This window comes from Anabrus simplex, chromosome 3 (assembly GCF_040414725.1).
Source record: "Anabrus simplex isolate iqAnaSimp1 chromosome 3, ASM4041472v1, whole genome shotgun sequence".
Lineage (NCBI taxonomy): Eukaryota > Metazoa > Arthropoda > Insecta > Orthoptera > Tettigoniidae > Anabrus > Anabrus simplex.
The window spans coordinates 505,254,934-505,281,545 of NC_090267.1; the positions used below are offsets into that span (position 1 = coordinate 505,254,934).

At 37.8% G+C, this 26,612-nt stretch overlaps 1 protein-coding gene across 1 annotated transcript in view; it reads right to left on the reverse strand.

The window, feature by feature from the left end:
- The window catches only part of Spt20, a 338,912-nt gene that overhangs the window by 241,527 nt on the left and 70,773 nt on the right, over positions 1–26,612 (reverse strand). Inside the window, exons 4-6 of the mRNA XM_067143670.2 lie at positions 23,404–23,616; positions 23,163–23,294; positions 18,424–18,731 (exon numbers count right to left, since the gene is read on the reverse strand). Of these exons, the coding sequence (XP_066999771.2) occupies positions 18,424–18,731; positions 23,163–23,294; positions 23,404–23,616 (653 nt within the window). The remainder of the gene's footprint in view (positions 1–18,423; positions 18,732–23,162; positions 23,295–23,403; positions 23,617–26,612) is intronic.

A 26,612-nucleotide genomic window follows, 5' to 3' on the forward strand; every position in this document is an offset into this window, starting at 1 on the left:
CCTGTCGAACCGTCCCCTCGGGTATATAAGCTGCGGCCTTTTCAGGCTACCTTGTCTTTGATTGTCGAATTTCTGAGAGTGTGTGCATTAAGACAGCCAGGCAGTTCAACAGCCAAGGTAATGGCCACCAGTCATATCTCTCTGTAACTACCTCCACAGGCTCACACGAGGGGAAGGTTTGAATTTCTAACAATGTAACCAGCTGTTTTCTAAAATGTAAATTTTCTCTCGGCTGATGTAAAATTTCATAAAGTCTTAAACTGTAAATCGGGGATAGAGAGTGCATTACCCTCTCGAGTTCCCCTTCAACTTAGTTTGAGGTGACTATGATTTTGTAACTGTCTCTTTTCTGTAAAGCGTTTAATTAACCTTCATTCTAGTCACCTCAGTAGCTGGGGATTAGCCTCTGCATCATCGGACCGAGAGCCCAATTAGGGTTTGATATGTAATTTTCTAGGAGCGCAAGTGTACGCCTCCATTCATTTTGTGTTTGGGCCAGTAATTTAATCTGTTTTTCTTTTCCATGAAGGCTCAGTAGTCTGGGTACTAGTTACCCCTGTGTACTAAATTATAAAATTGCAAGTTGGGCCTAGAGTGGCCAGAAATTTATAAGATTTTTGTAAGAAACTGGAGCACCAGTCTCCTTGGTTAATGTTGGATAGCATGTAAGCTCTTTTCTGAGATTGCTGTAATATTGAGGAGGCCTTTGGAAGGCCGCATTTGTAACATTTGGAGCAAGGTGCTCTTGTCTTGGGAGATTTCTCCTTGTCTATGTAAACGCTAATTGGCGATATTGTAAAGTTGGAAATTAGGGGCTTGAAGCCCAAATTGGTTAAATTCCCTATTCTTGGCTTTTCCAATTCTTGTGTCAAGATTGTTATTGTACCTGATCTTTCTTTTCTTCACCTAGTGAAGAAGCTTGTTAAGTTGGAAATTTGAAAAGAAATATATTCAATTTTAAAGTTTTAAGTTAATCTTTGAAATAGTAGATAGACCCATTCCACCCAGCACCTTCTTTCACCTCTTTCTGATCCACAAAAATACAGTAACAGTATCCAAATATAGTACCGAGCAAATTCTTGATGAGTTCAACTGGATGGTGTTATGCATCACTTGACCAAGCAGCTAAGGTAGATTTTGAGATATTTACACAAACGCAAAATCTTTTGTATTAATTCATATTTCCTGTTAAATGCGAGGTACTATATACCAAAATGAAGATAAAAACATAAATTTTCTTCTTAATGTATTCAATTTAGGGATATTTGAAGTATATCATTGTAATCTGAGATAATGGTGCTTGGTCACTTGATGCTTTATTGCGGTTACATTCGTTTTTTGTTCTGCATCACTTGACCAACAAATAAAATTGTCATTATTTAGTGATCGATCTGAGTTTTAAAAATTCAGAGCAGTGTAAAACATGGTACTTGTTAACTAATTTTATTTCTTCTTTAAGTACAGGATTAAATTATACATAACAGCATACAACATCACATAGAAAAAACATGAATTTAAGAATACAGTAGAAGTCCGTTATAGCGAGAGTTCATAACAGCGACAAATTTACTCGCTATAGCGGATTGTCGTTATATCTGATTTTTTAATAAAATCCATGAAAAACCCATACACATTAAAAATCGGTATGAAACGGCAATCAGTTTTTTCAAATCTTGCGTTTCCGCAAATGATATCCACGCTATAGCTTACTTGTTTGTTATTTTTTGAATTCCGTTACTACGTGAAAGTGTATGTTTAATTTCATTCTGAAAAAATGTAGTACCGTATTTCTCCAAAACCAAGACGATCACCATTTTTTCCTTCAAAAAATTTAAATCAGGACAAAAAGTACTTTGTAAAATCATATGAATGCCTCTGTTGCACATTAGGATTGCGCATTATTAGACTATTTTTAGATGCCGAACATTGGCTTTCATGATGCCTTTTGTTGTGGCTGCACAATTTTCTTTATTTCCACGGGTTTAACGACCATTAACTTAAAATACCGAAGAGAACCCATTGAAAATTTGTCGGCAATACCTATTGCATGCGTCTTTACAATACGACAATCCATCAGGAAGTTATTCTTGCTGTCTATAAAACTGTTACTTTTGCTCAGTGTCAGATATAACCGGCTACCGCTACACGCACGCCTCGTTTGCCGGCTGGCCTAATAGCGGATGATGAAAGTCAACAAACGAGTTTATTGCGCCACGGTATGGCCATTGCGCCCTTGCATTTTTCGTGCACATACCTCACAATTTCATCTTTGACTTCTTTAATGCGTCCTTGTTGCAGACCATTGAATGCATTTTTTGTAGAGTACGGTACCGTACGCATTTTTTAGCCCGCCTGGTGGCCATGATCGTTAAGGCGCTGAAGTCTAAAAACGGTCTAACACCGAGGTTAGCCGGTTCGAGTCCCGTTGGTCGAAAAAATTTTCACCATCAGAATGTTGGCCGGCAGGGTAGGGGAGGTGGTGGTATACAATTTCTAATCACTAGATTGCGTGCCAAAAGCCTGGATTAAATTCCAAACCTCTCCGCAGTGCTCATATGGAGTGAGGGCATATGACGCTGTTGATGGTGATTCGTCCGTCGGATGGGGACGTTAAGCCTTGAGCAGACCCCTTGGTGCTATTCGACAGGAGTAGGCTATGTGCCGGCACCGGGTTTCACCCTCTCCCTACTATCATATATCACGTCATTCATTTCATCTCTCATTAACTCCTCTGATGAGGTTGACGTCAGGAAGGGCATCCGGTCATAAAAAAAAAAACCGCCAAGACAAATTCATCTCACCTCATACCCGACCCCGTAGGGAAACGGGACAAGGGTTGGACAAACAAAACGGTACCGTACGCATTTTTTAGATCTTTGTCTTCACGTTAACGCCAAATATTGGCTTTAGTTGAGCCTATGCCGTATTTTCTTGTGGCTGCACAATTATTCTACATTTCCGAGTGTTTACTAACCATTAACTTAAAATTGGCATCATAATATCGACGAGAACCCGCTGAAAATTTGCCGGCAATACCGTACCTTTTCTACATATCTTTACAATACGACTATCCATCACGAAAATATTCCTGCTGCCTATAAAACTTCATTTTACTAAGTGTCAAGTACAATAGACGCGTTATAACTCTGCCGCTGAGTAGCCGGTCTTTCTAAGAATTCGAAGGCTCGCATGTTTTGATGCCGTTCTGCAGATTTGAGAAATGGTTTTGTAGAGGCTAATTGAACACCATTCTCTCTTCACTATTTCCCGAGATCCAGTGACGTTACACACAAAGCTGTACAATAAATAATAAAGAGGCGGTCGTTTTTATTGTCAACGAGTTTTGTGTGTGCGTGCGCGTGCTGGGGGCAAGAAAAGAAGCAGCGTAGTTACCGCGGTAGTTGACTGCTAGGCCGCGATTGCAAGACAGCCCTTGAGTTTTCGCATGAGATTCTGTGAAAAAAAAAACAACATAGTCTTGGATTCAGAGAAATACGGTATCACTCCAGTGGTTTCTGCGGCAAACACTTCGGTTTTCTTTTTCAAACAATCAATCAATCAATCAATCAATCAATCAATCAATACTGATCTGCATTTAGGGCAGTCGCCCAGGTGGCAGATTCCCTATCTGTTACTTTCCTAGATTTTTTCCTAAATGATTTTAAAGAAATGGGAAATTTATTGAACGTCACCCTTGGTAAGTTATTCCAATCGTTAACTCCCCTTCCTATAAATGAATATTTGCCCAGGTTTGTCCTCTTGAATTCCAACTTTATCTTCATATTGTGATCTTTCCTACTTTTATAAACGCCATTCAAACTTATTCGTCTACTAATGTCATTCCACGCCATCTCTCCGCTGACAGCTCGGAACATACCACTTACAAGTAACTATTCTCATTTTGGTTCTGTATTGAAGTTAACATATGTCTCAAATATTATTACAATATTATAAGTCCACCTGTTCAATACAATACAATATGATCCACTATTTCATATGGTCAAAATGTTTTATACATAATACATAAAAGTCAATGGTACATGTTTCACCCTCGTTACGGGCATCATCAGCCTATATCAATCTTAAAAAATCTTGAAAAAAAGGACTTAGATATTATTACCACAGTGGCCGAGGTAGAAGCTAATATCTCTCAACTCCCCTTTGAAGTTCAAAATGACATTAGATTTGACATAAAAAAGAAATTACCTACACTAGCTGAAGAACTTAATGCTAAATCCGACTCTAATCAAAAATCTTTAATACGTAATTTGAGAACGAAAATAGAAGATAACATCATAGTCACAATAGCTGACAAGGGAGGGTCTATGGTGTTAATGGATAAGGACAATTACATAAATAAAACTGAAGAATTTTTGAAGGATAAGATTTATACAATAGTTAGCAAAGAGCCTATCGTAAGAATACAACGTAATTTAAAATCTATAATTAAGAACTCCACATTCCTTCTCAATGAACAGGAACAACAGAGACTGATCAACATGAACCCCAGCATTCCAATAGCCAGAGCCCTACCTAAAATCCATAAAAACAACATTCCCGTACGTCCGATTATTAATTGCCGTAAACCTATAAAGTTTCCAAATATATCCACGGTTTTCTAAAACAACATTATAAGTTTAATAATAAATTTCCTTTAAAGAATTCAATCAAATTTTGCGATATTTTAAGTAAATTTGACTTACAACCTAACCATATAATGTGTTCCTATGATGTCATAAACATGTACCCAAATATACCTACTAAAGAAACAGTCAAAATTATCTATGACAATATTCCAAAACATAGCAGCCTGAGTAAGCTGGAAATTGATGAATTTATGAAGATCCTGAATTTTGTATTGAATAACAACTTTTTCTCCTTTAATGGTAAGATTTATCAACAGACTGGCTTAGCCATGGGTGACCCTTTGTCCGGCATCATGGCTGATATTTACATGGACTCAATAGAATACACGAAAATCAAAGAACATATAAAAGGTATATGTTTATGGTTGAGATTTGTGGACGACACTTTTGTAGTTATTGACAAAAATGTTACTAACAGCGACGAAGTTTTAGAGATTTTAAATAAAATTGACCCTAATGTAAAATTCACTAAAGAAGACGAAGTTAAACAGTCCTTAAATTTTTTAGATATAACGATCACGCGCGCCAATAATACTTTTGATTTTCAAATCTACAGAAAACCCACACAATCTCCTATAACCATAAATAATTCCTCTTTACATCCTAAATCTCAAAAACAAGCGTCATTCTATAACTTAATACACAGAGCCTTAAAAATCCCACTCTCCCCTAACAACTTAAAAATAGAATTAAACTATATAAGGAACTTGGCTAAGCTTAATGGTTTCAAGGAACCAGTTAATCAATAAAGTTAAATATAAACTATCCACGAATCTCATTCCGGATAAACCTAAAAAAACTAGTTTCGCTACGTTTACATACAATAACCCAGCCATCCACCAGATCGCCAACACACTGAAGAAATACGACACTAATATTGCTTTCAGAACAGTAAATACAAATCAAAGTATATTTTTTAATCATAATAAAGTCAATTACAAAAACAGCCGTTTTTCGAGATCTGGTATTTACAGACTTACTTGTGCTCAGTGTGGATTTAGTTATGTTGGATAGACTGGGCGCAGCTTTTATACGAGATATATGGAGCATTATCCCTTTCAGACCGTATACGCACAATTGTGCAGGTTCGTATTTTATTTATTCCTGGCCGTATTTGATGTTTTTTTGGCGCTAGACCGGACTGCAGTGATTGTGCGGGACACATGGCTTGTATTTCAGTTGCTTTTAGTATGCGCCTGACGGCCAGGGTGAAGGAAGAAGAGTTTAAAAAGAACAGTTGATCGGCGAGATGGGGGAAAGCAGTAGTGCCAAAAGTAAGTATTTATTTATTGCGTTTATATTAATCTAGAAGCTTTACTGAATACCGGAATATATTCAATGAAGTGTGTACATTGGTTAGTGAATGTAAATTTTGAAGATACATCATCGTATGTGATACAACGAGGTTCTGAATTTTGATACGCACAATTGTGTGGGTTCTTTTTTTTTTCGGATGTTAGTTTTTATTTTGTAAAATAAACTATCAACATGTGTACTGAGGAGCATTTTAGTCAGTTTTTGAGATACAAACAAAAATTCACATCTCCAGTTTTCCTTCAGGTCTGAAAGGGCTATAATGCCTCAAAGCGCAACAAATATTCAGCGATGAGCTCACACATGAGTGAAACAGGACATCAGTTTACATCAACTGATAAAGATCTCACTACTGTATTCTAAAACGCATAGGCAAAGGAAAACTTATGAATGAATTAGAAAATCTTTACATCTTTTTAGACCAAGCCTATAACAAAGACCATAATCTTAACGATACCACGGAAGCAAAAAATCCTTTATATGAGCTAACTCCAAAGTTATTAGGCATGGTGAATTCAAAACATAATACAATCCCGCAATCTTTTAGAACTTCTTGTTCTAAAGCTTCCACCACCTCGTCAAATGATAGGCCCGCCCATCTTGCTCCTAACAGTCCTCCAATAACAACACATGCGCGCAAGGATCCACCCACCATTACCCCCCCTCTATGTCCTTCACTGCCTCAGCCACACCGTTACAATACTAGAAGTCAAAAGCCCAGTCAAGCTAGCGTTGCTGAAACAACCTGACGTACTTAATACGCACCTTACGAGTAAGTACCGCCTTAGGCATTTTTGACGTACGGGAAGTCTCTTGTACAGTACGGTATTATTCACCAACTTTCTTCTACATTTTGTTTCAGAAAATCCTGATCATTTCTTCCAACAAATATTTCAATGGAATTATAACATCAACTTGACTATCTTTTAGATCCAATCGACTTCCACATAATTACTGAACTCCGCTAGCTCTGACATACGTTTTATCATTAGCAACGCCTCTACAAGAAGTTCCATTATCTTTGCGACTTTCAGATATACCAACCATATACATTTCAACATGTTTATCATGTTTACACTTCCGTTTTAAATAACTGACAGTGATTTTACCATCTTGGATTCAAACTATGGGAATTGAAGAAACATCCCCTTTTGATTATTGTGTTTACACTCAAGGCCATCACAGTCTCAATGATATTATAACAAAAGCATCCATTTTAGTTTTAAACTCTCAAAATTTCATGTTTAACCACTTTTTAATCTTCAAAACTGTTAATTTACTCTCTTTTAACATACTTTGGTGCATTACCGTTGTTTTGGATGTTATTGTATAATGTTTTACGAAATCATTTTTCAACATTTTAACCTATAATTTATAAGATTAGAATGACTCCATATGTATTATTTTTAAGATTGATATAGGCTGATGATGCCCGTAAGGAGGGTGAAAAATGTACCATTGACTTTTATGTATTATGTATAAAACATTTTGACCATATGAAATAGTGGATCATATTGTATTGTATTGAACAGGTGGACTTATAATATTGTAATAATATTTGAGACACATACCACTTAGTCAAGCAGCTCTTCTTCTTTCTCTCAATTCTTCCCAACCCAAACTTTGCAACATTTTTGTAACGCTACTCTTTTGTCGGAAACACCCAGAACAAATCGAGCTGCTTTTCTTTGGATTTTTTCCAGTTCTTGAATCAGGTAATCTGGTGAGGGTCCCATACACTGGAACCATACTCTAGTTGGGGTCTTACCAGAGACTTATATGCCCTCTCCTTTACATCCTTACTACAACCCCTAAACACCCTCATAACCATGTGCAGAGATCTGTACGGTACCCTTTATTTACTATCATATTTATGTGATTACCCCTATGAAGATCTTTCCTTATATTAACACCTAGGTACTTACAATGATCCCCAAAAGGAACTTTCACCCCATCAACGCAGTAATTAAAACTGAGAGGACTTTTCCTATTTGTGAAACTCACAACCTGACTTTTAACCCCGTTTATCAACATACCATTGCCTGCTGTCCATCTCACAACATTTTTGAGATCACGTTGCAGTTGCTCACAATCTTGTAACTTATTTATCACTCTATAGAGAATAACATCATCCGCAAAAAGCCTTACCTCCGATTCCAGTCTTTACTCATATCATTTATACATGTAAGAAAACATAAAGGTCCGATAATATTGCCTTGAGGAATTCCCCTCTTAATTATTACAGGGTCAGATAAAGCTTCACCTACTCTAATTCTCTGAAATCTATTTTCTAGAAATATAGCAACCCATTCAGTCACTCTTTTGTCTAGTCCAATTGCACTCATTTTTGCCAGTAGTCTCCCATGATCCACCCTATCAAATGCTTTAGACAGGTAAATCGCGATACAGTCCATTTGACCTCCAGAATCCAAGATATCTGCTATATCTTGCTGGAATCCTGCAAGTTGAGCTTCAGTGGAATAACCTTTCCTAAAACCGAATTGCCTTCTATCGAACCAGTTATTAATTTCACAAACATGTCTAATATAATCAGAAAGAATGCCTTCCCAAAGCTTACATACAAGGCATGTCAAACTTACTGGCCTGTAATTTTCAGCTTTATGTCTATCACCTAACCATATATGTATCATGAAAACATATTTGAAACGCTTGTAGAGAAATGATAACCTACTCGCTAAAATTTTACATGTAAATAGCCTTTTCAAAATTTAACTAGTAGACGTGAGAAGATATGAACTATCCTCTGAAATCAGTGATGTATTCTGCCATATCTTGAGGCATATCTTACTTAATTTCCGTATGTAACATTAAAATTAAGAGATCATTTATTTCAATCTTTATTTTTAACAAGTTAACAACTGCAATCGGCCACGTTATTTACGCATTTATTACAAAAAACGTGTTATCCCCTTTTATTTCGATTTTTTTAGAGAACAGCAGTCGACGGGTATTTCTAATCGACTGCAAAATCGCCTTTGAATGTCGACGAGAGAGCTCGCAAATGCACATAGTGAGAAAACTATACTATACCATACCGAAGATGATCAATCGCATATTGTGGCAAACATTTCAGTTTTCTTATTCGAACAGCGTCACCTATCCTAACTTAACCATACTATACGTACGATGAAAACACACTTCAAGCGCCAGTAGAGAAATGATAACCTTCTCGCTATAAATTTTCATAATAGCTTTTCCGTAATTTAACCAGACGTGAGAAAATATAAACTAACCTCTGAAATCAATTATGCACTCTGATAATATCTCGAGGTGTATCCCATTCTTACTTAATTGGAGCATTTAGCCTTAAAATTAAGCAGTCGTTTAGTCAGCCTTTACTTTTAACGATTTAACAACCGTTATGGGACACGTTATTTACGCATTTATTGGGAAAATATGTTCTCTTTCATTTCTGTTTTTTTTTTACGGAACACCAGTCGACGGGTATTACTAATTGACTCTGACATCGTCTTCGAATGTCGATGAGAGAACTCGCTAGTAGACATAGCGAGAAAACTATACCGAAGGTAATCGATCACTTGCAATATAATCGTGGGGGTGCATAAATATCGGGAATGGAAAAATTTGCGCGTGCTTAACCGCTCATAATAACGGATGCATCAGTGATAGGGCTCTCGCTCTAACCGAAGGACGATACACAGTTTATTATAGGAATTCTGAAGGGACAAAAATAAATTGTCCCTATAATGGAGTTCTCGTTATATGAAGTACTCGCTATAGTGGACTTCTACTGTATACAGTTGTATAGCAATTACACTGGTAGATCATAGTATTAAGGCATCATAAACACACAGTTTCTCCAAGTGTAATATAATGCAGGATTTTAAGAATTTTCAAGCTTAAAATCCATATTTCCACAATCAAAGCCATCTATATCATCGTCTAATCCAGGATCACTAAACAAGCCATTATAAAAAGGCTTAGCATCATTGGGAATTAGCTCCATGAGAGAGCGCAGGTCGTTCAGTTTCGCTTCTGAAACTGGTTGTCTTGTGGTCATTTGAAGCGTAATTCAGACTCAGAAATGGTGGTTGGTCACTTGATGCAAAACTTCAATTTAATGATTAAAAGGTTGGCATTTGGTCAAAATTAATTTCGCGCGAAATCATATTGAGAATAAAAGTCCGAACAATAACTTATGTAAAGTTTACACCTTTAGCTACCTGATGGTGCAATAAACTAAAAAAATCTGTTTTGGCGCTTGGTCAATTGATGCATAACACCATCCAATTGCAGTTTATGAGACACTGTATAATTTCAGGGAATAGCACTGTCCGTCGACAGATCCAAAAATTATGAAGAAGTCGCCGATCAAATACGCAAATGTACTATGGAGCAAGTTCCCGAAGAGTAGATCAGCACTCTGCTTCTAAAAGTCTCTTAAGTTAAATGTGATATAGAGCACTGTGTGTGAAGAAATCCAGAATCAAATACGTATCTAAATGTAGCACGGAGTAAATTCTTGAAGAGTTCAGCTGCAGTCATTGAGGCACTGTATAATTTTAAGAATTAGCACTGTTTGTCGATAGATCCAAAAATGATGAAGAATGTCGCAGATCAAATATATAAATGTATTACGGAGTAAGTTCTTGAAAAGTAGCTCTGTATTTATGTATGTATGTAAGAACAGGTATCACGAGAAAATGGCTGAAGTGATTTTAATAAAAATCGGTATGTAAAGTTGGGAATGAGCCACTACAATCTAGGCTATAAATAATTTTATTCGTGCTAAGTGAAATGGTAGTTTAGGGGAAGACCTAAAATTTAATTCTCAAATATTTATGTTATTAGTGGTCCTATTGACACTACTGGCACAAAAAAAAGCATACAATAAATAAGATGGAAGATGTCCAGCTGTAGCAACCCCATACTGCAGAGATATGGTCGCTGACAAAAAGACAGGAGAGTAAAATCCTGGCCATAGATATGACAGGGAAGACAAGAGAGGGTAAAGTAAGAAATCAGAATGTCAGGAAGAAAATTTGAGAAGAAAAGCTTTCAGACTAATTTACAAACTGAGATGGTTTGGACATATTAAGAGGATGGAAGAGGGAAGGATACTGAAGCAGACGATGGAAGCAATGACTCAAGGACCCAGACTAAGATGATCAGACTCGATCAAGAATAGTACAGTATAATAAGAAGGAATCTATATATATTAAAAAAAAGAGTTTTGTGTGTACATTGCTAAGAATTTAAAAAGAACGGTATTATGTATCGGTCGTGCAACAAGGAAATGCACTTTTCAATTTTCCGTCATGTATGTATGTATGTATGTATGTATGTATGTAATGTAATGGTATGTATGTATGTATGCATGCATGTAAGTACGCGCATCACGAGAAAATGGCTGAAGAGAATTTAATAAAAATAGGTAAGTAAAATTGGGGAATGAGCCACTACGATCTAAGCTATAAATAATTTTATTCATGTTAAGTAAAATGGTAGTTTAAGGGAAGGCCTAAAATTTAATTCTCAAATATTTATGTTTTTAGTGGTCCTATTCATACATACTACATAACTAAAGTTATACAGAATTAAATTTACGATCACTTATATCTTATACATTTTTATTGTAACAGCTATGGTAACCGAGATATTAATGAATTTTGATTTTTGTTGCTATGTCAGCATCAACGCCGAGCCACAAGAATAAGGGTATACAGAATTTCATGAAAATAGGTATGTAAAGTCAGGGAATAAGGAACTACAGTCTATGCTATAAATAATTATATTCATGCTGGATGAAATGGTAGTTTAGGGGAAGGCACTTGAAATTTAATTTTTGAATACCTATGTTATTTGTCCTACCAAAAAGGACTACGTAACAAAAGTTATAGAGAATACAATTTTCAATCATTTATGTCTTATTCAGTTTTACAGTACCAACTATGATAAGAGTGGTGGTGGTGGTGGTGGTGGTGGTTATTGTTTTAAGAGGAAGTACAACTAGGCAACCATCCTCCATATAATACTAATCAGAAAGAAAAAATGGAAGAGGTCTGACACTTTAAAAAACGAAGGCATAGGCCTAAGAAAGACAAGGGCCACGAAGGGCGTGAATATTAGACTCAGTAAGCTTCCATATGTAATACTGCTGGGGTCAGAAAAGTACAAGAGTTGACCAAGTGAGATCATAAGGGAGCGATCGCTTGAAGAACAAGACAAGATGCAGTCATGAAAGAAAGGAAGACTTCAGGTTTACATTAAATTTTCCTAATATCAGAGAATCAGAAGAAAACTAAATGTGAAAGCCTATAATAGTGAAAGCTCATAAAACTTATCAACAATAACATTATATTGACCATTGTTTTTTGTGATATGCTTTGCCTCTTCTGTTGCCACTCATCTCCAACAGATGGGATTACTGCTGCGTACCAAGTATAACAGCCTGCCTAAATACTGGCGGGAAGTACTTGGGGAGTTAGATAACTTTCTTCTTTCTTCTTTAGCATGCCATTCCTCTGGTTAATAAATTTTCTGATATTACTGGCACGGAACACACTAGTTCATCATAGTATTCCAGCTATTGGATCCCTACTCTGAGGCACTGATTGGAATGAGCAGTATGCACACTTACAGAAATAATGGCAGAGGAGTGTTCATGGCTATATGCGGCCTGGTTATTTCAGCTCGGGATCTTTGGACTGTTAGATCGGCAGCATAGTACTGCTCGTTAAAAGTGAGAAAATGTGCGGTTTCTCATTTGATTATTTCATATGATAGTATTGCTTTTAATCGTGACATTCCTACTAACTTGATTGTAATGACCTATGTTGATTTCAGTTGAGAAAAACCACAAAGACAGTCTTTCTGAGGATGTAAAAAGGCAGGTGGAGTGTGAGCGTCTGCCATTATAATGAAAACTGCCCAACTCAATTGACTGACAGTAGGCTAGTGGGCTTGCCATTACAATGAAAATTCGCTAACCCAGTCTTCACATGAGAAAAACATATGGTGACTTTGCCGTCACATTTCTGGGGTAACGTTCAGAGCTATGCAATTTAATATAATCTTACTCACAACGTGTACACTACTTAACGTAGAATTCCGGAGCGAAGCATGGGTTCATCAGCTAGTCTGGAATAGAACACACAGTTCAGGAGCAGCAACGAACATCGGATAAAGGAAAATGGAATGGTGGCATTAACATTCCAGCCTGAGAGAAGCTGGAAAAACAATGACGTTTGTTGATGGTCACTAAAAACTGCATCTATATTAGTAAATGGGAAACAAATTAAAAAGTAAGATCCCAGTTAACATTTCAAAATGGCTCACTTCATTTAAAAATATATACAGTATAACCTGCCCTCAGCAGAAACCCAAGGACCCGGAAATTTTTTCCTCCACTGTATGCGGGATTCCGTTTCATCTCTCTCTCTCTCTCTCTCTCTATTTGTTTAGTCGATTCCGACTCTCTGTGAAAGTCGTACGATGTAACTGTTGGGATTAATGGGTCGTAAAGCCAATAACATTATCATCATCATCATCATAATTACCATCAATTTCTGTTTTCTTTTCTTGGAGGTGATGGGTGACGAACTCTTTGAAGTTTTCTAACACCACCTCTGCCTCAACTTATAGATCAATGGCCAAGTATTGACATTACCACAACTACACTGTTCGAGAGTTTGTTGTAGCAGATCAGTATTTTTGTTTATTATGCTTTCTTCGTCAGGGTGTGAGACAAACGGCTTTGTGAAAGCAATGACAAACCATATTTGGCAATACACCTTTCACTGCTTCTGCAACCCAAATTACAGCAGTGAGCAGAGAGACAGCCTCCCAAAAGTCCAACCCCTCGTCCACGTAGAGGGAGGTGGGCAACGACATGAAGTAAGGTATTGCCTGCAGGGGTGATGTACAGCAGGGACTGTGTGTGTCCCATGACTGCTACGGTAGCTGTGAAGGCCCTCCAGGAACCCTAAAAAGTGACGGCTAACAGGGCTCTGGTGAAGTCCTCATTGGCAGATGCGGTGGAAAAAGACGAGGCAACCCTCTTCCCATGGGGTTTAGAGAAATACGGGGAACCACTGCCTTGTGGTGAAGGCTAAGGGAGACAACCTCTACAGAAAACAGCAGGCTTGGAGGCTTAGGCGGCAGTTCCACCACCAAGCTCGGGTTGCTGTGTGCTAATAACTCGCACAGCCTTAAATATAAACCATTAAAGAAACTGAAGTGAAACAGAACCGGATGGATAATAAGTTGACAACTTTTGGCATGAAACGGAAAACGAGAATAGGTTTTTGGAATTTCAGAACCCTGAGAGAGCTCAGTAAATTGAAGCAAGTGGCTAAAGTGATGGAGAAATACAGGTTGGATATCCTTGGATTAAGTGAAGTACGGTGGCCAGACTTCGGAGAAATACAGACTCTTAACAGGTGCACTTTCCTGTATTCTGGGCAAATGGGGGAGGATGCAGAACACAGAGAAGGTGTAGGATTGCTATTGAATGAAACTGCAAAGAGGAGCCTCCTTGATTGGAAACCCATCTCAGAAAGACTGATGACAGCTCGATTCAAGACCCGGGTTCGCAATGTGACTGTGATCCAGTGTTATGCTCCCACAGAAATGTCAGAGATTGAAAAAAAAGGAAGAATTCTACTGCTAGCTAAATGAGACTATTAAGAAAGTTGGAAAGAGAGATATTATTATTGTGAAGGGGGTTTTAAATGCAAAGATTGGTTCTAACAATGAGGGACTGGAACAAATTATGGGAGTGCATGGAGTTGGTGACTGTAACGAAAATAGGGAGCTTTTCATTGATTTCTGTGCTAGCCATGATTTGGTAGTGGGTGGCACTTTATTCGCTCATAAACGATGCCATAAGATTACATGGGTGTCGTCAGATCAGGTTACAGAAAACCAGATAGACCACATCGTCATAAGTAGAAAGTTTAGAAGATCCTTGACTGATGTTAGAAATAAAAGAGGAGCAGATATTGGAAGTGATCATCACCTGGTAGCTGCAGAGTTTAAAATGAAAATTGTGGCAAGTGGAAGGAAATTTGAAAGGTGAAACAAGAAATTTGATTCAGGTAAGTTGCAAGATGAAAGTAAAAGGAAAGAATTCCAGATAGAATTAAGAAACCGATTTGAAGCTCTTGCTGTTGAACCAGAACTTATGATGGATGTTGAATTATCATGGAAGAAAGTCAAGCACACATATTTAGATGTTAGTGAGAAGGTGCTTGGATTTCACAATTATCTCAAGAAGGAATGGATGTCTGATGAGACTTGGAAAAAAATAGAGGCTAGAAAGCTAGTTAAGGCAAAGATTAATATGTGTAAAACAAGACAACAGAAAGCCGCAGCACAAAAGGAATATGTGGAAGCTGATAAGAGGGTGAAGAAAAGTGTAAGAAAAGATCATATACAGTGGGTAGATGAACAAGCACGAATGGCAGAAGAGGCATCAGCAAGGGGAGATGCTAAGGAATTGTATAGTATCACAAAGAAACTGTCAAGGAGAGGATTTATCAGGAATAAACCCATTAAAAACAAGAGGGTGAACTACTGACCACCCGGGAAGAACAACTACAGAGATGGAAGGAACATTTCTCAGAGTTGCTCAATAGAGATACAGAACAGAATGATAACCAACAAGTGGAACCAGTAGATAGTGACCCAAGAATAAATTTACATCCTCCAACCTGTTCAGAAATAGAGAAGGCCTTGAAACAGATAAAAACTGGAAAAGCACCCGGTATGGATATCGCGCCAGAAATACTTAAAGCAGATATTGAGACCTCGGCAAAATTATTGCACCCCCTGTTGGAAAGGATCTGGAATGAAGAAAAGCTACCAGCTGAATGGAAGAAAGGCCTGATTGTTAAGATACCAAAGAAAGGGGATATTACTAAGTGTGATAACTGGAGAGGAATTACATTGTTGTCGGTGCCAAGTAAGGTGCTTTCAAGGATCATTTTAGAGCGCGTGCAGGATGTTGTGGAATTGCGCCTTAGAAGGGAACAGGCTGGTTTTCGTAAACACCGTAGCTGTGTCGATCTCATAAACACTTTGAGAATCATCTTAATAATTTGCTTTACGTCCCACTAACTACTTTTACGGTTTTCGGAGACGCCGAGGTGCCGGAATTTAGTCCCGCAGGAGATCTTTTACGTGCCAGTAAATCTACCGACACGAGGCTGACGTATTTGAGCACCTTCAAATACCACCGGTCTGAGCCAGGATCGAACCTGCCAAGTTGGGGTCAGAAGGCCAGCGTCTTAACCGTCTGAGCCACTCAGCCCGGCGAGAATCATCTTGGAACAAAGTACAGAATGGCAGAACACCCCCTACTTGACTTTCATTGATTTTGAGAAGGCGTTCAACTCTGTAAATAGAAGAGTTATGTGGCAAACACTTGAAGAATATGGTATACCACACAAGATTCTGAATATTATAAAGGATATGTACGAGGGTTATAAATGTCAAGTCCTGCATATGGGAGATCTTACTGAACCAATAGATGTGACCTCGGGAGTTCGACAGGGCTGTATTCTTTCTCCGACACTTTTCCTACTTGTGTTGGATAGTGTGCTCAGGAGAGTGTATCGAGGTCAGAAAAGGGGGATCCAGTGGGGCTTACAAGATAGGTTAGAAGACCTTGTTTTTGCAGATGACATCTGCCTACTGGCTCAACGGTTCAGAGATATGGAAGAGAAGATTAAGCGGTTGAAGGAGGAGGCAGAGGATACTGGACTTAAAATAAATATTAATAAGACCAAGGAGATGAGGGTCAATTCCAAGATTGATGATAAATTGTCTATAGATGATAAAGAGGTAGAACAAGTAGACTCCTTCATATACCCTGGGAGTATTGTTACTACGACTGGAGGAGCAGAGGACGACATTAAGAGTCATATCAGGAAAGCAAACGGTGCTTTTGTTCAATTGTATCCTATATGGAAAAACAAGAACATTTCTAGAAAAACTAAGCTACGACTTTTTAACACAAATGTTATGTCCATTCTGCTTTACAGCTGTGAAACGTGGAAAGTTACCCAGAAGACGACTAAACAGCTGCAAGTCTTCGTGAATCGCTGTCTAAGATGTATCATCAACAGAAGATGGCCGGATGTTATTTCAAATGAAGATCTATGGAAAGAAACTAACCAGCAGCCAATTGAAATGCAGATACAGGAGAGAAAATGGCGTTGGATAGGACATACTTTAAGGAAGCCCGCTGGAGCCATTGAAAAGACAGCGCTCGACTGGAACCCCCAAGGCGCTAGAAAGCACGGACATCCGAAGAAGACCTGGAAAAGGACGATCGAAGAGGAATGTCTAACAGTGGGGAAAACTTGGAATGAAGTGAAAAGGTTAGCTAACAATAGGAACAGGTGGAAGTGTTTCACGGAAGCCCTATGCTCCAGGAGGAGCAACAGGAAATAAGTAACTAAGAGCAGAGAGACAGATATTTCCAGGCCAAATGCTATCTCGACCATCTTAGATCCATTCGAATTCACATGTACTGAAAAGGGTTAGAAAGGAAATTTACATATTTTTCGTTATAGTAGCAAAATTTCCTTTCGTTTCCATGTCAGACAGGTTCCTTTAAATACAGGTAAACCTATAAGAATATTCAACCATAATTCACGGGGCCGAAATTTTTTTCCAATATGGACAGTTTTCTGGTTCCTAAAGGTCCCACTAAAGGCTTCTAATAACTACTGGTATGTGACAGACGGATTCATCATAGTATTACAGCTATTTGATCCCTATTCTGAGGCAGTGATAGCAATGAGGAGTGTCCACACTTAATGGGAAATGGCAGAGCAGTGTTCACCGCTGTCGGTGACCAGGTCATTCCAGTTCTGTAACTTGATATTGTTAGAACGCCAGTGTAGTACTGTAGTACTGTTTGTAAAAAGTAAGAAACTATGCCGTTTTAAATTTGATTGAGCATTCCATGTGATAGCATTGCTTTTAACCATGAAATTCCAGTCAGTTAATAGTGCACTCTGACACGAACAATGACATCACTGTAATGATCTACGTCGAATTCAGTTTAATATTTGTTTGTGGTGTTACAGCATCAAGGAGGGGACCACTTGTGTGCCTCAGAATCTAGGGAAGAATGTGACGGGTGGACAAAAATGTCGTCCCACACATAAGTGATTGTCCCGTCATCGACAAGAACTCCCATATCCAAGCAGGTTTTAAAGTGGGGACCAGTTATAAAGGGATCCTGAAGAGCATGAAAAGGGCAAAAACTTACTTATAGCATCTTCTGGCGTTATTTTTCGGAACTTTTTCCTATTGCGTCAAAAAGGGGTGTCGTCTACTTTACCGGCTGTGTAATGATACCAATTTTAAGCCAAGTGGCACATAATGAACCAAGAAAAAAGTAAAAGAAGGTCAGCTTACAATATATGGTATGTTAGTTAAAAGACACAATTAAATAAAAATTACTCACTTGCAAGAAGCTCCATTTTGTTCACCTTCCCGATAATCTCTGTCAACATACAACTCGCCTAGGTATTCCGAGTTGGAAGGCCTTTGTAGAATTGACAATTTTATATGGTAAATCCTTCCTTGGCCACGTTCAGTCTCCAGAATATACTCTTCCACCAACTGAGGTGTGCAGTCGTTTGTTTCACGAGGCCGTTCATAACTCCGAGCAAATGACATCACATCAACTCCACCCTCAGGCATAGAAAGTTCAGGCATTTGATCCTGGGGAATTGGTGGAGGCAGAGGTAACGAGATGCCATTTTCACTTGGCTGTAAAAAAAATAAAAGAAAAAACTACAATACTACCAAATATGAAAGATTCAAATGGAGGACTATTACTCTGGAATTTGTTATACTAGTACTGGCCTCATGTCATGTGCCTATGTGTTGACCATATTATTGGCTAGTCCGTCTTTAAGGATGATTTTTCATTTCAAGGGCAACAGGGTAAACCTCTACTCACTAACAGGAAAGAAATCAATACAATTACCATCTGCTAATATCAAATTTAATCAATAACTAATGCTGTTTAGGAGAAAAACATTTTTTTATGTTACCTAAATTATTTTATAAATGAAAAAAATGCATCTTAAAAAAAGCGACAGGAATAAACATCATGAAATGCTGATTCTACTTATGCTGTAAGAGTACTTTCATTCAACTGCCACTTTTAAGTTCAATGAACTGCGATGCAAAATATATCTCAGATGAGCAAGGAATAAGTTGAAATTTGCCCTCAAAGCTATGATCAAAATAAATAATTGTACAGCTACCAGAAAGACAGGGTTAGTGAGACAATTATTCAAATATGAAAGATCCAAATGAGGGACTATTACTCTGGAATTTGTTTTACTAGTACTGGCCTCATGTCATGAGTCAGTACTCCTTGGAATATCCAGAGGATCTTTAATGCAGTGGTTTCCCTTTGCCTTTTGTATCCAATGTGTTGACCATATTATGGCTAGTCCGTCATTAGGGATGATTTTTCATTTCAAGGGCAACACAGTGAACCTCTACTCGCTCGTCTATCCTCAGGAGAAGTTGCTCGCACTTATAGACGGGAATCACTTATACTGGCCTGTGGATGCAGTAAAACGTCATGTCTATATTAGATGTGCACTGCTGTAACCAAGAAAAGTATTCAACTCTACCAGAGCCTCATATCATATTTCTTCTTCTAAGAATTCAGTAAAATAAAATAAAATACACCAAAAACTCATGAATCATATTGGAAACACTCTTAAGAATACTAAGTCGAAAGTCAACTTTAGAGGTGAATTATCTGAGCCATTTGAAATCCACAATGGACTTTGACCGGGAGATGGACTCTCGCCGTTATTGTTTAACTATGCTCTGGAGAAAGTCATGCGAGAATGAGTAAAGAAACGTCATTCAAACATCAAGATAGGCAGAAATATTAAGCTTAATTGCCAAACATTCACAGACGATCTTGCATTACTAGCAAGTAGTGTGGAAGAAGCTAAATTTCAAATTGAAGAATTCGAGAATACTGCTACAAAAATCGGAATGCAAATCTTGTTTGAAAAGATTGAAATGATGCCGACCTTCAGAACTGAAACATCTCGACAATGGCAAATTAAGATTGTCAAATATCTTGGGGAAATTATAACCTGGAACACAAAAGAGAAAACATTGACAGCAGAACATCTAAACTGAAAAGAGCACAGCGAATAACCTGGTCCGACTCATTGGCTGAATGGTCAGCGTACTGGCCTTCGGTTCAGGGGGTCCCGGGTTCGATTCCCGGCTGGGTCGGGTTTTTAACCTTCATTGGTTCATTCCATTGGCCCAGGGGCTGGGTGTTTGTGCTGTAAAACCCAATTTGTGTTGTAAAACCCAAAACAACTTATGCTATTCTTCAAGTTGAACACTAAATCAACAACCGATAACTTTCAGAAAGTAGATAGAAAAATCATCAGGACAATCATCAATAAGAAACACCAAGTTGATGGGCAATGGAGATTATTACCCAATGAAGTGGTATATCGTGAAAGCGAATCAATAATGGATACAATGCGGAAAAGAAGAATCACCCTTCTTTGGGTCATATATTCAGACTTCCAGAAATCCGACTAGTGAAGCAGTTATTTAGTTACGTCTAGAAAAATAAAACAAAGAACACTTAGTTCACAGAGATCACAAATGATTTAGAAGAATTAGATTTATCAATGCTCCAAATTGAAGGCAGAGAAGAGAATTCTAAGGAAACACTTATGTTCAAAAAAAGGCAATAGGAAGAAATGTGAAAATTGTATAGAGGTATAACCTTAATATCACATGGGCTAAAATGGAGAAAGTCATAGACAAAAGACTGAGGGATATAACAGAAACACAGTTAGAGGAAGAACAATATGGCTTTAGCCTGAATAGATCAACAATATACTTGATATTTACAGTGCAAACGATAATGGAAAAACACCTGGAAAGGAACAAGGAAATCATCTTCGTATTTTTAGATTTGGAAAAAGCTTACGATACAGTTAAGAGAAAACAAGTATGGGAATCCCTACAGAAAAGGAATGTACCAATCATTAATTAACAATATAAAAATGTTGTATCATGAGAGTAAAAGCAGTCTCAAGGAAGGAAGTGCACTGTCGCCATTATTGTTTATTATATTGTTGGATGAAATCATAAAACGTGTAAAACAGAGTATTAGTAGTGATGAAGTGAATGCTTTGGTATTTGCAGATGATGTGGTGATTTGGGGAAAGGCAGAAAAGGAAGTACAAAGGAGTCTGGACATTTGGAATGAAAATCTGAAGGAGTTTGGAATGATAATTAGTAAAAAGAAAACTGCAATCATGCACTGTGGAAAAGAGAAAAAGAGAAGCCAAGTGAACAAAGATGAAGAACGGTTAGAGAATGTAGAACGGTTTACATATCTGGGTAGCATTATTAATGGAAGTAATGAAATCAACCCTGAAGTTAATAACAGACTAAGTAAAGGTACAACATTTTAACATCACATCAGAGAGCTTTTATGGGATGACAAAGTATCCAAGAGAAATAAATTAACATTATATAAACAATATTTCATACCAATTGTAACATATGGACTGGTAAACGCTGGTAACTAATAAGAGACAAGATAAGATCCAAGCAGTAGAAATTAAAGTTTTAAGAACATTGGTTAAAGAGACAAGAGATAGAATCCAAACTATTAAAGTCAGAGAAGAGCTAAATATAGAACTGTTAGTATAAAACATACAGAAAGCAAGAATGAGGTGGTTCGGACAAGTAAAAAGAATGGGAAAGAAATGGGTAGCAAGAAGGGAATTAGAAAGAGAAGTTAAGGGAAAGAGACCAGTTGGAAGACCGAGAAGACTGTGAATGGATCGGGTTTGGAACGACATTAGAGAAGCTGGATTTGATGTGGCGGAAGTAATGGAGCAGGAAAAGTGGAAGGACAGAAAGAAGTGGAGGAGGCTTGTTAACCACACCCGGGCGACTGGAGTGAGACACTGATGATGATGATGATGATGAAACACTTATGATTCAAACTCATGATATTTGAACAAAGAAAGTTCACCATTACTGACAACTAAAGGGCAGCCAGGTCCGACAGGATGAAGAGTTTTGGGAGCAGAAGAAGAAGCTGAAAAACTGACTCTATTTACTTCATTTAATACAATTAGACTTTAATGTATATGATGGATTAATTTTTTTTTTTTATTTTTTTTTTTTTGCTAGGGGCTTTATGTCGCACCGACACAGATAGGTCTTATGGCGACGATGGGATAGGAAAGGCCTAGGAGTTGGAAGGAAGCGGCCGTGGCCTTAATTAAGGTACAGCCCCAGCATTTGCCTGGTGTGAAAATGGGAAACCACGGAAAACCATTTTCAGGGCTGCCGATAGTGGGATTCGAACCTACTATCTCCCAGATGCAAGCTCACAGCCGCGCGCCTCTATGATGGATTAAAGTGCTCCAATAAATGAGTGAAATGAAAACCTACAACCTGTTTTCCAGTCATTTGACCGGGTCAGGGATGTAATGAATGAAGCAGATATAGGCTGTTAGTACGATGGGGTCGCCACTCACAAAGTGATTTATTAATGAATGATAGATGCAATGAAATGAGAATGGGGAGTATTGCTGGAATGAAAGGTGACAGGGAAAACCGGAGTACCCGGAGAAAAACCTGTCCCGCCTCCGCTTTGTCCAGCACAAATCTCACATGGAGTGACCGGGATTTGAACCACGGTATCCAGCGGTGAGAGGCCGACGCGCTGCCGTCTGAGCCACGGAGGCTCTTCCAATAAATGAGTAAACTATGTAAAAAAAAAAAAAAACCACAAAATGACAAGCTCAGAATGCAACGTCTTCCATGTCGCATCACTGTCTTCAACATGAATGCTAAATATAAGACTGGATAAGATGCACAATTCAAAATACTCGGCATTACAGGTCGATAAGCTGGTAAAAAATAAATGCTGTCAATCTGGCCATTTCCAAGGTTATGCTTTACAAAATTAATACACAGAAATCAGAACCTCATCTGCTTAACAGATTTATTTCATATGAGAGTATAACTCTAAAGGATCATCTAGAATTCAAGTAGAACCCATTTTCATTCATGCATGCATGCAAAATTTTAAGAGATCGTTGTTCAAATGAGGTAATCTTTATTTTATTTTCACTTTTTTTGCTCTGAAGTGCAGAATTAATATCTGCTTACCTTCTTAGGAAGTTTCGAAGTAGGTACAGCTGAATTTCGAGTTCTTGCTTTTCTTCGGTTCAAAAAGTCTATGAGTGGACTACCGTGGTGGATTGAGAACTGCTCTAGTTTCCGCTTGCGGTTCAATGCAACCTGCAAGAGCACAATTACACATTCATTAAAAGATGACAACAGGATAAAAAACTCATATGAAATTACAATGAGAAATGTACAGATATAAGAAGTGAACAAAAAACCCTACCTGTGAGCACTTTCTAGCAGCGCGTCGTATTCCTTCAGTATTAAGAGGCTGACTGTTATAATTTATATTACTCTGAGCTATTCCAAGCGAAGGAGATGGATCAAGACAAAGAGGCCCTTGTGTTGCCAGAACCAGCTGACTTTCCAAGACGTGCTTCTCCTCGACCGTCCAGTCACCATCCGCAGTCAATAAGTTAACATCATTTACCATACTCTGGAAATATTAAGTTAATAAATCACAATCTTTCAAGGTTATATTACAGTAATACATAAAGAATAAGATGCTTCTGTTATAGAAAATAAAGCAATGATTCTGAGTTGTGATCCACTGGTGTGCTTAATATTTCAGCAAGTTTTATCTTATGAGAGCAGTGTGGAGGGACAGCAAGATCCCTGAGGATGGTAAGAAGGGAATAATTATTGCCTTCTTCAAGAGAGAACGTAAAACTACCAGATCGTCACATTGATACTTGAAAAGATTTTGGAGAGAAGAATTAGGGCAAAAAGGGAAGTCTGAGAAAAGAACAACATGGCTTCAGATCAGGAAAGTCTATGATTGATCTATAATTTGTAAGATTCATGAAAGGTGTCAACATTTCTTGTCTCGCCATGGAGTCTGAAAACAAGGTTGTCAAACTATTCACTCCTTGCTGTGTGAATATATGTGTTACTTCATTCAACTTACTATAATACCAGTTTCAGTGGAAAGCTACAGAATTATTTAGAAACTAGAATAGTTGCTAGATGTGTAGAGCAAACAGTATCTCCTCTTCTGATTACCGTATTTATGCGAATAATTCCCGCATATTTTTTAAAAAAAATTGAGGCACGAAATTGGGGTACGGGTTTTATTTGCGTCAAGGTTGCCAACACGCTCCTGGCTCACCTAGTTTTCGATGGCGAGTGTACAGTTATGCTTTGTGCAACCGTAGATGGAAGAAAACTGTCCCCATATGTCATATTTAAAGGGAAAACAATTCAGACTTTTAATTCTAAACTGACTTTACATTTTTTAAATAGTACCGTATTTTACAGAGTAATTTAAATTCAAAATTTCTCCGCGTCACGATAGAACACGACTTCCGAAACGTGCAGGAGTAGCTTTCCGCACTTTCACTCACTTCAGTGTGTCTATAGCGTGTTTCATAGTTGAAAATAGAGTGAAATCGTAATTCTTTTGTATTCAGTGTTTTAAGGAACGCCACAATATCATGTAGCAGGCAGTACGCAGAAAAGCTGAATCCACAAAAACTGGCGAGGGTTGGCATTTTTAAATTACAAGATGGCTGTTAACTCGAAATCACGTAATTGGAAGTCCGATTTCTGTATTACAAAGACTTTGAATTAACGAGGTTTTACTGTATCGCAAAACTAACATCAGATTTCACCGGTGTGTTTATTTCAAGTGTTTACATTACACGAAAAGAATTATCCACCACCGGTCGTGTTAATATCCAGTAAAAAGAGACCACATATGAGAAGTGTTTTAGACATGGAGTGTGATGAACTTCAGTAATTTAGGAGAGGATTCTAGCGATGCAAGAGACAATGAATCTTCCCATCTACAGGGAATTGAGCCTATTGCAAGTTCAGATTAATGAAATACCTGTCATGTAAGTAGGCCTACTTGCTCATTTTCATGGAAAATATATTTCATAGCAGTTATAATGTATTTTTATCATCTCAGGCAAAGCAGCTATATCCGTAAATTTACATGTTCATATTTGCGTAAAGACCACGTGGACCTCGCGGAGTGATACAAAATGTTTGTTCATGCCTACGTTACTCCTTCGATGGAGGGAATTATAGTCCGTTTCATTTTTTTTTTTTAAATGAGCCTTCCTAAAATGAGGGTATGGGCATTATTCAATGGCGGGGATTATTTGGATAAGTACGGTATATTAAGTGCTCTATGATAATGCTGAAAAGTTCAATATCTTACAATAATATAGTATTACATATTTTCTACAGCTATCTGCAGTTTCAGGGTTGAGAGATTGATACTGATACACTGCACATGAAATACGCAATATTCTGAGTCAAGTAGAGCAAGGCCTGTTGTTGACTGATCTACTGGGGTGGAAAGAAGTGTGGCCAAGGGTGCGCCTTTCTAAAACCATTTTTCAAAGTATCACACACAATTTTAATATTTCACTCATGCAAACATTTGCGTTCATTTCTGTGCACAAAAACCCAGAAAGATATACTCGTGTGTTTTTAAGTGCATATTTCATTAGTAAAATTTTGTAGAAGGTCTTGTCATTTCATCAGCACTCACGATCATAAACCCAAGAAGTGCCTCACTGCGCCTTCCTGGTGCCAGGATCGCTTTTAGAGATCCTCAGTAAATGTGTGTTTTCTTCACTGCTATGCATCTGTTGGTTAAATACTACATCAACCTGAATGTCTCTAGTTCACACTTATCACCACCATTGTCACTTTTGGTAGTACTTGTTGGAGTTTCATGTCTATAAAATCTCGTAACTAGTAGTTGTCATGTGACTGTGGCAGCGTCAAAATCAAAAACATTGCTAACTTCACTGGATATTTTACAAGCTCTTGATGATGGTAGTGATTTTAGTGAAAATGATTCTGCGGACATTGAAAATCCAGGTGAGGCTGGAGGAACGTTGGATAATTTGTCAGATGATGATACACCATTGCAGACAACTGAGTAAAGTGCATTGTATGTACGACGACAGCATAAAAGCAAGGGCGATCCAGGCATTGGTGTCTAGGATGTAGCGTGGCAAGAAATAAATTTCATAATAAATCCGTATTGTCAGCCTCAACAAGATATAAGGTCTTAATGATTGACTCCACCTTTACAATACAGTGCAATATTATTTTTTTTACTATATTTTAAGTAAAGGGACATGTTTTGTCTCTTGTATTGTGAGATAGCTTCAGCCTATGCTATTACGGTAAAACACATGATAATCTTAATACTAAAAAACAATGACATATATTAAAAATGTTTAAGAGTAAAGGTGACTCTGTCACATGTAAACAGAGATTTTTTTTAAAAAACAACTCAAACCAATTACTGAATGATAAAAGTCTCATGGAGTTTTTAATGTACAAAATGAAATTAAAAAGATGATCATAGCATGGTAAAATCAGAGTTCAAACTTGAAATACGTCGATGTGATCTCATATTGGAAGCCTTGAGTACGTGAATATCTGATCAAACAGGGCTTGTTTTCAGGT